General features: G+C 39.7%; 1 protein-coding gene across 1 annotated transcript; it reads right to left on the bottom strand.

Moving 5' to 3' along the window:
* Window positions 1-5,107: 5,107 nt before the first annotated feature.
* On the bottom strand, window positions 5,108-7,872 carry LOC133718116 (uncharacterized). The gene is made up of 5 exons (XM_062144928.1): window positions 7,492-7,872; window positions 6,734-6,861; window positions 6,532-6,580; window positions 6,103-6,149; window positions 5,108-5,372 (listed from the first exon to the last, which is right to left on the bottom strand). Exons 1-5 carry the CDS (start codon window positions 7,606-7,608, stop codon window positions 5,285-5,287), a joined length of 429 nt encoding a protein of 142 aa, XP_062000912.1. The 5' UTR covers window positions 7,609-7,872; the 3' UTR covers window positions 5,108-5,284.
* Between the last annotated feature and the right edge of the window lie 6,791 nt (window positions 7,873-14,663).

Genomic DNA, 14,663 nt, shown 5'->3' with positions numbered 1-14,663 from the left:
TCTTCAGACAAGAAAATTGTCTCTGAACAAATATCTGATGTCTCCACTGATCAAGCCAAATATGTGGCTACTGATCAGATGCATGGGGGGCAAGATATGACCCATGATCATCCCTTTGATCAAGAGAAGTTGGCGACAAAGTCGATCTTGGAACACCGTCATCTTCCAAATTACAATTGGAGATCATGTCTCGTCAACCAACAAAGATACTTGGGGGGCAAGAATACCCCTCTCACGAGCCAAATTCCTCCAAATTCTTCAACGAGAAGTATCTTTGTTCTTTTTCTACAAGCTCTCATAGGAGGGATTTTTACCCTACAAATTTTGATACATCGGAGCTTGGAGTGAAGCATAGATGGCCTCCCCCGTGGCCTTCTAGAGGTTAGCCAAATATAGTGCTGCTAACTTCTTCCTTTGTTTTTAAATTTCCTGTCAATTTTCAGTTTTCATTTTTATTTTCGTCATTTGTGAATCATAACGGAATAGGTGAAGTCTCTTTTGTTAATATTGGCCTAAACTCCTTATTGGTGCCTAGTTCAGGTCCCTTAAAGTTAAGGGCGGCTTTTATTAACACTTGTTGAACTGTCTTCACACTTATGACCTTTCTCATCTTAGTAAGTATAGCCTATGTGAAATGGTGTCTAGAAAGGGGACAACGTTCATGACAGGTTCTTGAATCCAGAAGTGCGTGCAAATGGGCCTAAACCACTATGTGGGAGTAGCTCATGCCAAAATGGATTCTGCCTCTCTTGTTCGCCCTCCCCCACCTGGCCATTTCAGTAAGGTTGCCTAAAGGATTCGAAAGAAAATTTGTGTCTAGACGACTATACTTGGGCCGCATGTCTAAACCTTGATTCACAATGTCTTATTAAAATTAAAAAAAAAATACAAAAATACAAAAATACAAAAAGAGTTTCAAATTTGTGCGTCGCGGAGGATGCAAAAAATTGTGTTCTTGCCTAATAGTGGCTGGAACTTGCTAATATACTTAAGAGGCCATTGGTATTGGTCTGGGCACATATACAAGAGGCATTTAATATGCCTAGTATGGTATTAGCAGTGGAGGAGGTCAAATCAATATTTTTGCCAATAATTGTGGCGAAAGCTGGGTTACGAATTGTTGGCAGCGAAGTGGTTTTAATTACATGGCCTCGCAAAGGATGGTTCGCGAAGGAAGACTGGCGATTAATATATGTATGCTCACTATGTATAATTAAGAGGGAGAGAGGCTACTGTTCAAGTAATTTTAGTCAAGCCAATACAAGTGGCTTTGGAGCAACGACATTATAAGAGGAGTGCTGATTCAAGACCTCTTCAGTCAAGACGAAGACCTTTGACTTCGAGGTCTGGGGGGCAATGTTTGGACCCAAAATGAACATTTTGGCCTGACAAGGCATGTGTTGGAGAAATTGAGCCAATGTCAGTGGCTCAAGCTATATATTGTCGACAAGCTCGAAATATATATTTAGAGGCTAAATAAAGCCTACTATGGAAGTATGACAAGTCAACTTTAGCATATTTTCCTACTTCGGCTAGGAAAAACCGAGCTAGACAAGGAAGGAGGGGTAGCAGACTAACCAAATGAAATCGAAATGTGCTGAAACTTTCCAGATCCATTCTAGGCAGCCCAAGGATCATTTCTTATGAAGAGTGCAAGAGCTTTTTTTGAGTGGAAGGCCTTCAAACAATCAGCCCAATTTTCTACAGAAGCAAAACTGGAAAACTGGACCTGTAAGAGGTCCAGCAGCATTTTCGGCCCAACCACATGGAATAAAAATCTGACAATTTGTCAGGATGATCTACACTCATAGTGGAACATTTCATATGAAGAAGTCGAAGGCATATAATGAAGTCTTGTTGGAGAAATAATTGAAGGAATAAAGGGGCAGAAACTGACCTAAAACCAGCTCAATATTCACATGTTCATGTTTCCTACCCACATGAAGAAAGCTAGATGCTTTTCTCTTTTTCCTTGGATATATTTTTCTTCTACAATCTCTTTAATAGATCATCACCACTTCCATGTTGCTGCACCTTCATGCTTTGCTTTCATTTCATCTTTTCTCTATCTTTTCCATATTTTACAAGTGAACTTAGATCTACTTTCATTATTTTTCTTCCACTCATCATTTCACTCTTCTTTTTCTTCCCTATATAAACACATTCTCTTCTCATTCTAAAACACCCATTCACAACACAACAACAACAACATCTCTAAGATGATCTAAGTTCTCTCTAGAGCAAACCTCTCTAAGAGCAACTCCTCTCCCTCTCTTTCTCTTTCTCTTACCGGTGATCACACTCCTAGTCCTAGTCTTCTCATAAGCCGACTTTCAGTGTCACCAAACCCTCTGTCAACGTGCTTCGGTCCTAGTCTCCTCGGGAGCCGACGGTAGTGCCGCGACCACAACGGTTACAGAACCAGCCAAGCAAGGGTAACGCCCTAGCAACCCAGCCAAGCTAAAGTCACGCTTTAGCAAGATCTCAACAGTTCCCGGTGATTGTCGCTCTGCTCGATCTACAATATTGAGTATCGATTGTGTTAACAAGAAGAAACTTCAGCAAAGTCCTTACCACGAGGCACAAAGAATCCCGCGACGAGGTTGGTGCTCTCCTCGTCTACAATCGCTTGATAGAAGTCAGGTCAAGGGACACCCCCGACGACCGCACCCGAACGGTGCTGGCACGCCCGCGCAAGAAATGAGACTGTTGACCAGCTGCAGCAAAATTGGAGCCAAACACCCGCACCACGTGGATATAGGGCTGACCAATCAATCCCCAGCAGGGGAGTCTTTTGGGTATTGCACTTTTAAAAAGCAGGGGCAGTTTCGAAATAAGGAAAAAAAATTCTGATGTCTGATTGGCTTACCCTATATCCACGTGGTGGGGAAGCCCATACCTAAGAATTTCTCTGGTTAACTATCAATATCCACTGGTTAATTAATTGGGTGGCTAGGGTTTCAAATCCTTATAATTAAAGTTCATAAGGATCAAGGCTGAGTCATATCATCATGATCATCCCGATGGTATTAATTGCAATCACTAGTTTTTCAAAACTTGTAATAAGTAATGGGACATCTTCATAATTAATCTCAGTTAGGGTAGTTCACAATTGCCAATCAATCTTTTTTCTTATAATAAGCCGATTTATGTGGTGTACACACTATACCTTGTGAATTATGAAGAAATATCTATGATATATATGAGTTCTTTTATGTCAATGTCGATCTTCAATAAGCGAGCAAAGATATAATGACTAAATGAGAACAATATATAACAGTCTAAAGACAAACAAATTAAAGCAAATTAAGATGAGTTCATGCAAATAGAGTAGCCAGAAATGCACTCTTCGCTGATAGTATTAGTAATTATGGCTCCATGTAAGCAATATCTTTCCGGTATGTCACCACCTTTGTAAAGCAAATAGAGTAGCCAAAAATGCACTCTTCGCTAATTGGTGCATGTTAGAATACATAAATATTATAGAGACTCTCGTTATTATCTCGAGATGTTCTCCTTATACTTATTGTGATTCTGGGTTCAGGTATCATGTCCCCACATGTATTCTGAGGTTTTATTAATGATCAAAACTTGAGGACAGCCGTACTTATTTCAAAAATGATGAGTTCATGCATGGCACGCCTGATGGGTCATCACTAATAATGCATGTAGCTACTGCTTAATTACTTACAGGCAGTGTTCTAAACGGTTAGATTTATGTGGTGCATAGCCGCCCGGATTAATGACTAAACGGTTAGAAAATCGTTTGCAATTTAGGCGGGCGTCTAGGAGCTCCGGGCGGGCGCCTAGAAGCTTCGATCGGGCTGGGCGGCTAGGCGGGTTTAGGCTACGCAATCAAATCGGTCGACACTGATATCTCTTTCTTCACTACTCTTGCTGCCTCTCTCATTTCCCTCTCGTTTTTGACAGATCGATGTCGATGCCCACCCTCTTATTTCTGACCGATCAATGTCGATGCCCACCATAGACAGCTCAAAGGTCTTCTCTCCCCTCGCTATCATTTTTGATGTCGATCATTAGAATGTTCCGTTCTCTCTCCTCCGTAGCTCGACCACCTTCATCTTCTAAAGTTCTCTTGATGATTTAATATCAGAGAAGACGAAGACTTTTTTGATTTATTCTGGGGAGAGGAAGGAGAGAGAAAAGGGGCATGCAATCTGAAAGTGACGAAGAGTTAGAGAGAGAGAGATCAAAAATTGGAGGTAGAGATTGGAGGGTACATTAATTACGAGCACGTGTTCACAGCCGTTGTTTTTGCTATTCCATTGAGTGGTTTGGTCACAGTTGACCACTACAACTTAATTATCAGTTTTTATGATAAGTTTTGGGATAACAGCAGTTATACATAGTATAATCTGATTCATAATTATCCAAATTAATAATTTGAATCATATAATAGTGGTTTTAGTGCTTTGTATAAAATTACATAATCAAATTATTAAGGGTACATGGAACTATTTTATCAATTTATATTTATTACATAGAAATTAATTAAAAAAATTAAAAACCGCCTAGGCCCCGCCTAGACTCCCGCCTAGACCTCTGGGCGCTAGGTGCTTGGTCACCGCCCGACTAGCGCCTAGCGATTTTTAGAACCTTGCTTACAGGGTATATATTCTGAAACTACGCCAGTTAGGTGGAATTAAGAACCTACGTAGTATGTAATTACATCAAACACCATGTCAAACTGAAAAGGGTAAGAGTTGTTTTTGGATGTCAAACTTTCCTGATTTTAGTATCATTGTTTATTTGTTCATAAATCTGAAGGGTTACACTACAGCAAAACTGGTCTTTTATGACACACAATGTGCGCCATAAAAGACAACTTTACGGCACAAAGAAGAGTGTCGTAAAAGACAAATTTCTCTTGCGGCACACAAAATGTGCGCTGTAAAAAACATTTTTTGCTCTTCGTAAAACATTATTTTGTGCACAATGAAAGATGTTTTACAACAAAGGATTGTGTGCCGTAAAAGATCATTTTGTACATGTGTGTCATAAAATACCCTTTTGCGTGTCTTAAAATGCCTTTTTGCGTGCCGTAAAAGACCATTTTGCGTGTCGTAAAAAATGTCTTCATTCACTCTCCTAATAGACAATACTTTCAATTAAACCCTTTCATTCAAGCATAGTAAACAAAAGCATTCATGTAGTAAATTATATCAATTAAATAACTTCATATTACAAAATCATTAGTATAATTAATTAAAATAATTTTCAAATATAGAACATGCTAGCTAGATTAGAATTGTCTTCAGATTGATTACATGCATACTTGAAGGGGCTGATGATAGCTTGATATGATGTCACATGGCAACCATTTCCCATAAAGAAATCGTACATCATAGAGCCTACAAAGACAAGCAATGACAAGCATTAGTGAAGTTGGCCCTTCAATAAGTTCAAATGAATAATCCATAAAAGTCAAAACAAATAATCCAAATTTCAAGGTGAATTTAAAAGATATAAGACTTTAATCCACATGAGCAACTCTCTAACTTCCCCAGATCTAAGAAATAATTCAACCACAAATAAAAAACAATTAAACTTAATATAGAGCATTTGGTGAATAGCTTGGTCAATTTCATCGATCAGTCTTTATGCCTGGCTGCCAACATATGCAACAATTAAACTTATATAGAGAGCATCCCTAACATCATCCAACCAGTCAAGAATCCATCAACAATTACTTATTAGCCAACAATGAAAACTACAAATCCTTAAAGCCTTAGCATATTGCCTATTAGATTAACTTACAAGTTAGTTGCAATGATCAAAAGAAAAACGAAACGATTGGTTCAGAAAGTATTACGGAGATAACACAACAATGACTTGTACTAGATCCAAATCTAAAAACAGTAAGAGAAAAACTGAAGGAAAAACTCTCTTTTATTTAGGGGGAGCTGGGGGATTTCTGAAAGCAAGCAGGCTGAATGTGCACAAATGAATAACATCAACTCAATTATTGAGTTTTCAAGCATATTATCAAACTGGTAAGAAAAACCTGGGAGGAACTGAACACTAAGCTATTCACCTACAGGCAAGAGCAAAGTAAAGTAGTGCAAGAGCAAAGTAACTTACAGATTAACCATTACACCATGAGCTCCTGCTTTCCTAGCTGCATTGACCTAAAATTTGAAAGCAAAGGAAATGGCATGAGAAAAGGGTGAATGGAATCCATATTACAATTCCTTTCACTAAAAGAAAAACATTAACAAAATCAAGTTGCGTATAAAATCACTACCAATATATACTCCTTAATAATGATAACATGTATAATAACAGCAAGCATCACAATAGTAACTTTAGAAAATGTTGTACTATATCATGACAAGTAGAGAAAAAGGTTCAGAAAATGCAAATTTTGAATAACCTTTCTCAACAATAAGGAAATGTAAGCACAGAGACAACAGTCCAAGTTCCAACTGATGTTATTTACTACTGAACTCGTGGGAAATCCTTATAGAAAAGAACAATAAAAACAAAAACAGTTAATTTGATATCGTTTACCTCATCAATAGTGTTTAAGTCACGCAAGAGGCCATAAAAGTACTCGTATCTGCAAATAATGTAAATGCAAAGGGTGACCTACAGACGTTTATTTATCTAAGCATTCTTAAGATGGCTGTAGTTTCTTTTGGTCCTGTTAGGACAGCTGTATTAAGTTTGGCATACCAGGAACAAAAAGATAGAATATAGCAAGAGTGCTCACTTAAAATTGATCCCATCATATTTGTAAATATCAGCAAGTTGAGTAGCTTTTGCCAGGTTTTCTAAATTACTGCCACCAATTTCTAGAACAATAGGATGCTGTTCCGAAGGAAAGTACAAGAATCTGTCCTGAGCAATTAAAAAAGAAAAAGACCATGCCATCAGTTGTCTCTGTCGCAACCAATCAGATATAACTTGCTGGAAAAGTTCAAATAAATCCGGAACAGATCGAACTTTAATCTGCATTCTAGTCTAGTCTGTAACCTTCAGAAAATGATGCATTTAGTACTAAACTGAAGATGAAAATACAAGAAGGAAACGAGGAAAAGTAGAAAAAGAAAAAGAGAGCCTCCTTCTGTGATATCCCTATATATCATGGTGTAGTAGGAGCACTAAGACATGCCACAAGAAGATTATTCTTTTCATTCTTTTACCGAGTTTCGAAACAGCCTTTTATTTCAACCTAAAAAGGAAAGAAACAGCCTTTATGTATCATTATCTACGACCGGATGCTAGCCTGACCTCCTCTGAAGTTAACATCTAGACTTTATCTTTTGTATTTCTTTCAGAATAGAAGTGGCACATATATATACAATAAATTATTTTCATTTGAGACTTGCCAATGGAATCCTGGTCGAAACAGAAGCCTAGCACAGATGCATAAACAAATCCGAAAAAAATGAAGGTTGAACAGAAAAAGCAGATGGAATTAAATGACAGATTGAAAGAAGTGGAAAGAGCATTGTTATAGGGTGTTACTAGATTGTCCTTCTGATAGACAATGGTTTCGGCAGCAAGCATCTCAGTGTAGAGCCAGGCATGCTTGGATATGAGGCGGGCCATAGTCCTGTAGTGAACATCAGTCCATTCCATCATAGGAGCCACACTGCAAACCAAAAGAACTACCGAGCCAAACCAATCCCAATTGTAGAGCAATAAAGTACAATAGTAAAATTACAACTTTTCAATCATCTTCAAGAAGAAATTGAAGAAACCAAAACTAAATTTTCATAATCTCTACAAAATAAGAATAAACCCACCAAAGGCACCAAAGAAAAGGAACAAAACTCTACACAGAAAACGTAGCCAAAATTACAACCAAACAAACAGTCTCTAATCCTATAGTTACAAATTTTTCCAATTCTTATCTGCATTTATAAAGCCAAATTTAGGCACAGTAACAATTTCCAGTGGAATCGTAATGGCACAGTAACAATTTCTCAAAGCCTGACATACATTACGAACCAGAAACTAACAGAAATTTAGAATCGAAGCCATGAGATGAAGCAGAAACTTCCATCTTTCCCTCTGGAGAATTCTTGGGTACCTTGGTGTTTGTCATAGGGCTGGGCGGGTTGACCCGAGGAACCGAGAAACCGATACGATCCGGACCGGAACCGACCATTCGGGTCGGGTTTGAATACAGAAATCCTCGGTTCGGGCTAAACCGAACCGATTAAACTTACATCGGTTTCGGTTGCGGTTTCACTAAGTTGCAGAACTGAATAAAACCGATCCGGACCGGTAAATGTACTTGTATACGTGTAGCATAACCATTGGTTCTCAGTCAAGCCTATAGAGAGTACCGTGGACTTGGCTGCAGGCAATCACCCAATTTCATCGACCTAAATCCTAGGCGAAGCCGTCTGTGAGTTCAGTCAGTTCACTTCACTACCTTCAGTTCTTAATTCTTATCTTCTTCTTCACAGTTCCGCGATCACAGATCGTGATTTTCTCAATCAATCACTGAATCACCCATGGATTCCTCCACTGGAAACACCTCAAACACACCACAAACCGAATCCCTTTCCCAATCCGAGCCCAATTCAAATACCGATTCGAATCATGCAAACCCCAATTCCGATTCCGACACTGAAGTTGCCGAGAATGCTGTCGTCCCTGCAACTGGCACAGACCAACCATCTTCTGCAACAGCTCCATCTACGATGACATCGTCACGACCACCAAAACCGAAAAAGAGAGCGAGGACGAATACATCCACAGGGTCGAGGGAACGTTCAATGGTATGGGAGCACTATGAGAAGATTGATAAACCTCTCTATGAGTTCAAAGATGGAAAGAAGGTCCAGGTTGGGACTACCAAGCGCGCCAAATGCAGGTATTGCTCCACAGACCTTGCCTGTAATCCATACGATAATGGTACCAGTAGTTTAAAGAGGCATATAGAGGTTGTGTGTAAAAAATATCCTGGTAGGATAGACCTGGAGGAGTTTCAGCAAGTGTTTGTAGCTGGTGGGAAGTTGAATGAACCTTCCTTTACTATGAGGGCATTTAGTCAAGATGCTTGCCTAAGAGCTTGTGTTGAGATGATAGTAATAGATGAGCTGCCATTTAGTCACTCGGAGAAGGAAGGGTTTCAAAGATTTTGTAAAGTTGCTTGTCCTAGGTTCAAGGTTCCTTCTAGAAGATTAGTTGTAAGCACATTTTGGAAATTGTATGATGTTGAGAAGCTGAAATTGAAGCAGGAGCTAGCTAGCCACTGTGTTAATTTAACCACCGATACGTGGACATCGGTGCAAAACATAAATTACATGGTGGTTACGGCTCATTTCATAGATGGTGGATGGAATTTACACAAAAGGATTCTTAACTTTTGTGTAATTTCTAATCATCAAGGGAACACCATAGGCAAGCTGTTGGAAACATGCTTACTTGATTGGGGAATCGAGAGAGTGTTGACTGTTTCGGTGGATAATGCATCCGCAAATAAAGTTGCTATAGAGTACATTAGGAAAAAGATGCTGACTTGGAAAAAAAAGCCTGTTTTAGAAGGTAAGTGGCTACATGTGAGGTGTTTAGCTCACATTCTCAACTTGATTGTGAAATCAGGGTTAAGAATGATGGATAAATCTGTGGTTTCGATTAGAAACGCAGTTCGTTATGTTAGGAGTTCGTCTGCAAGGCTTGATGTTTTTAAGCAATGTGTTATCAACGAACAATTAGATTGCAAGAAGGTGTGCATATTGGATGTGCCAACTCGGTGGAATTCCACCTTCTTAATGTTGGATGTAGCCCTTGAGCTTCGGAAAGCGTTTGATCGCATGGCGGAAGAGGAAGACACGAGATACACTAGTTATTTTGATGAGAATGAAGTTGAGGATGATGAGTGGTTAGAAGTGCCAGAAATAGAACCTGAAAAAAAGCCAAAAGAGAAGGTGAAAAGGGTAGGGCCACCGGTTGAAAGTGACTGGGAAAGAGCCACTGTTTTTGTGAACTTCCTCAAGGTAATCGGCTACTTTTAGTTTATGCTTGTTTAGTTTATGCTTTTCTGCATTTCTACTTGCATTTCTACTTTTAGTTTTACTTGTTTAGTTTATGCTTTTCTGCATTTCTGCATTTTCTGCAATTAGGCCATTTGTACTTTACAGTTTCTGCATTTTCTACTTTCTTTACAGTTTCTGCATTTTCTACTTCCTTTAAAGTTTCATACTCTTATATATGCAGGTATTCTATGATGTCACAATGAGGATTTCGGCCACTAACAGTCCCACAGCTCAAAAAGCGTTCCACGATATCGTGGCAATTGAAGCTGAGATCGATGACTTGTTCGACCGGCCTGAGATGTGTACTGGAAGCAATACAGAAAAGATCTTGTTTGAGATGGCAGTGAAGATGAGGAGCAAGTTTAAAAAATATTTTGCAAGCCTCGATGACATGAATCATTTGCTTTTGGTGGCTTTGGTTTTAGATCCTCGATACAAGCTTCGTAATTTTGAGAGGGTATGTAGAATATGGCTTAAACTTGATGCTGCAACAATCAAGCATCGGTCTGCTGAGCTGAAGGAATTGGTGGTGAACCTCACGGACTTGTATTCATCGTCTTTGGGCACCAAAAGGTCAAGACCAAGTGGCAATGAGGCTGAGAAAGCTGCAACTGATGGTACCGGCAGCTCTAGCACAAGAAGTTCAAGAACCCAAATGAGTGGGAAGATGGCTGCCATGCAAGCTGATTGGAAACAAGAGTTGGAAGACTCAGATCAGACTGTAGTTTCACACGAGGTGGATAGGTACTTGCTAGACCCTATTGAAGACCCTCCAGAACATGAAGATTGGAAGCTTCTTGCATGGTGGAAAATGAATGGTTCTAAGTACCCCAATCTTGCATTAGTCGCCAAGGATGTGCTTGCAATTCAAGTAAGCACAGTTACTAGTGAAAGCTGTTTCAGCACAGGGAGGAGGGTAATTGATCCATTCAGGAGTTCCCTATCAGCTAAAACAGTTGAAGCGTTGATATGCTTCCAAAATTGGTTGAGGTCAGAAAGCATTCAAAGCATCGAATATGTTCCAACACTTGAGGATATGAACTTCTATGAAGAAGTTGAGAGAGGTACAATTTTTAAATCATTTGAATACTTGATTTCTGTGTTTAATGACTTTGCACAAGAAGTGATAATGTCAATTTGTTCATTGTAGACCATGTGCTTCGAGACACAGCTGATAGTGGGCAAGCCAAAGCTGCCAAAGGGAAAGGAACGAAAAACCAAGAAGCTGTTGCAGCAATGAACAACCAAGGAGCTTTGGCAACAATGAAAAAGGCAGGGAAGGGACTAAAGGTTGCTGGGCCTGGTGGCAGTTCGAAGAGGCCAAGAAAATGAAGAAATAAAATAAGCTGAATATAGCTGGTCAGTGTCCAAGAACTTGTGGATTATTTGATTCAAGTAATTCGAGTATTGAACCTTCATTTGAATATATATATATAGCTGCTGTTCTGCAAATATTGCTTCTGCATATTATTTATTTGGGTTGGAATGTCCCTTTTTTTTTGCAGGGTGGAGGTGGACTCAAGACATGGCTATTTCTATTTTATAATAATTGAATAAATGTTGTTGTTGTTGGTTGAAATAATGAACTACTAGTCTGCTACTGCTTTGATTATTTATAATTCTGCTACTGTGATTTGCAGCTTTGCATTGTTTATGGCTTTATGCTACTGTGACTTGCAGCTTTGCATTGTTTATGGCTTTATGGCTTTAGTAGTTTAGTTTATTTGTTTATGGCTGTACTAAATAATGAAGTAATGAACTAAGTACTTGAGTTGATGAACTGCTACTTGAGTTGAGCAGCTTGTGACATTGTGATTGTGTTTATGTGTTACTTGAGTTTATCTTTTGTTGGCTTTTGTTTGCAGATTTGGTCCATTTGGAATTTTGGATGCTTTAGTTTGCAATTTTGCATAGTTTGTTTGCAGATTTGGTCCATTTGGATGCTTCAGTTTGCAATCACTTTGCACAGTTTGCAATGATGCAGAATGCAGTGAGTTAAATAGTTAATGAGTCAATCTGGAGATTCAGGACAAACAGAATTCTTGGCCCGAAAAACCGATAGACCGAACCGACCGTTTCCGGGTCGGTTTATCATCGGTCTCTTCATTCTGTAAAAACCGATCCGGACCGAACCGACAGTGTCGGTTTCGGACTCGGTTTTCTAACTTTTCAGACCGAACCGATCCGAACCCAGCCCTAGTTTGTCATACCCTAATTTTGTTAAATATTTTGGACCATTGGATTAGTAATATATCCAATGGTTCAAAATATTTAACAAATTGATAACTTTTTGAATAGAAATTGATATCATTAGAATCAATAGCCCGGCATTCAGCCAATGGCTAGAGTCTAGCTACACTTACAGAAAGATAGCCGGCAAGAAAATCCGGAACCCTAATCTAAGCAAAGCAAACTCATTACAAGTCACTGATAAGCTCGCTATAATTAGCGAACTTATAGACAAAGAAACTCCAAAGTCTTCTAGGGCAAAATCATATTCTAACCTCCCATTAGCCAATCACGCAATTGTGGTACCAATAGAAAGTCACTTCCTAGCCAACAAATAGGAGCAACTCCTTATCCATAAGCCGCTTGAACGCCAATCTTGTTCCAGATAATTACCAACTCCCGTAGCAGTCTTGATCCGAAACGATTGGTTCTGGACCAAAAGTCGACCTGAAAGCCCAAGAATGTCCACATCTCAGGCCAGGTCCACCTTCATCACTAAGTGACAAATGAGGGTGGTAAGACACCCTCCCTACTGGCCCATAACAGAAAGCCCAACAACTCAAACTTGACCCCAGGCCCAAGGGCCCAAGGCCAAACTCGAGCCAAGAGGGCAGAAACCCTAGGCCACTGCAGCCGTGCCGCCTCCGCCTCCGTAAGGCCTCCCGGCGACCAGCCCATCCTCCACAGCCTCAGAACTTCGAGCAGAACCCCCGGTGCAACTCAAAGCTAAACCACCAGCCAAATCAAATCACTGCAGAGATCACAGACCCACACTCTGCAATCCGATTACCTGCACAGTAGCCGGCGACTCGTTGATACCACCGGTGACCAACGATGCAGCTCTGCCAATTTGGAGCACCTGCACAACAGTCGAAACCAGGGAGATCGAAGTCGTCCGCAACCCACCGCCTCCACGCCGATATCGTAGGACTCTCACGGGCTGGTGCGAACCCAGAAAAAAACCACAGTCAGAGAGGCCCCCAATTCAAGAACCTCTCGCCGCAACCCACGATCGACGCTGAGGATCCGCTTCGCGCCGCCGCCTAACCTCGCCGCTTCACGGACGCCGCCTTGCCTGAAGGAAGGACGTCGCCGCCAGTCGAAACCTACATTTCGAAACCAAAGTCGCTCCGAGAAGTTCGGAGACGCTTTCTTGATTAGCTGTCCAATAGCTTATTGTTTTCCCTGAGCATGCATATGTGATATATAATAGTTCTTCATGTCAGGCCGCAACCAAAACTATTCAGCTCTTCCCTCGATCTCTCTACTCTAATATCGACAACAAATTGATAACTTGTTTAGCCATTAGCCTTTCTAATTTTTTTGGTAACACAAACTACTAATTGAATTCATTCTCAAAAAAAAAAAAAATACTAATTGAATTGAAAACAATAAAGATAGTGAAAACAATAAAGCCAATTAATGTTTGATTATCAATTGACAATTGACAATTATGATTTTTCCTTTTTCAAAAAAAATTAAAAGAACCTTCTATCCTAGGTTCACCGAATTACTTTTAGTTAAATAGTCTATATTACTAATTAATTTTATTATTAGTGAATTAATGCTTGTTATTAATGAACAATTACACAATTGAAAATTTCATTTTTTCCTTATTAAAAACAAAAACCTTCTAACCTAAGTTCGCAAAATTAGTATTAGTTAAGTAATCTTTATTACCAATTAATTATATCATTAGTAGTTTCCTTAACCAAATATAATTCTTTTTACATGCATTTTACGACAACGACAACAATTAGTGTAAAAATAAATAATATTTGTTTTAAATGTTGTAATACCCCGGAAAATCCAAATTAAATTCCGTGGATTTTTAGAAATGATTTCACGATAGTAGGAGCGAGTACGAAGCTTGGAGAAGTTGTGGAATTAGTTCGAACGATTTTATTTCGAAATCGTACGTATTTAGGAGCGTCTCAAAAATTGACTTTTTATACGTATGGAATTTCGGAAAACTTCCTTCATGAAAGTCGTAGAGCTCGTCGATACGAACTCGTGCATATGTAGAACGCGAAAATCGGAGTTCGTGTGAATATTTATGGATTTTTGAAGATATTTCCATTTTGGTATAAATATATTTCTATTTTCGGAAATTGCAAGGAAGGACAGAAAATTTGGAAAACCAAAACCTGAACCCTCAGTTTTCTCTCTTCCTGCCCGAGCCCCCACGCAGCCACCACCTTCGCCGGCCGATTTCTTCACCTTCCGGCCACCATAGGTCGATTTCTTCAGTGGGTTTTGTTCACCACACTCCCTCCTACACGTCTGTGGAAGCCATATAGCACGGGAAGCACGGTGAAGGCTGCTACAAGTCCGGGAAGTTGCGCCACCGAGCTGAAATTACCTCCAGTCGCCGGCCTTCATTCTCCCAGCTCCGGCCACCTTAGCTCGTGATTATTG

Source organism: Rosa rugosa, chromosome 6, assembly GCF_958449725.1.
Source record: "Rosa rugosa chromosome 6, drRosRugo1.1, whole genome shotgun sequence".
NCBI classification, from domain to species: Eukaryota; Viridiplantae; Streptophyta; class Magnoliopsida; order Rosales; family Rosaceae; genus Rosa; species Rosa rugosa.
This window is presented reverse-complemented; position numbering and strand designations above follow the sequence as displayed.

What these genes read in the sequence shown, in the direction of transcription:
- LOC133718116 (XM_062144928.1), bottom strand. Translation starts at nt 7,608, where the DNA reads ATGATGGAATGGACTGATGTTCACTACAGGACTATGGCCCGCCTCATA. An exon ending in TATGATGGGATCAATTTTAA is followed by an intron (nt 6,581 to 6,733) that starts GTGAGCACTCTT and finishes CATTATTTGCAG; the next exon opens with ATACGAGTACTTTTATGGCC. An exon ending in ACTTAAACACTATTGATGAG is followed by an intron (nt 6,150 to 6,531) that starts GTAAACGATATC and finishes TTCAAATTTTAG; the next exon opens with GTCAATGCAGCTAGGAAAGC.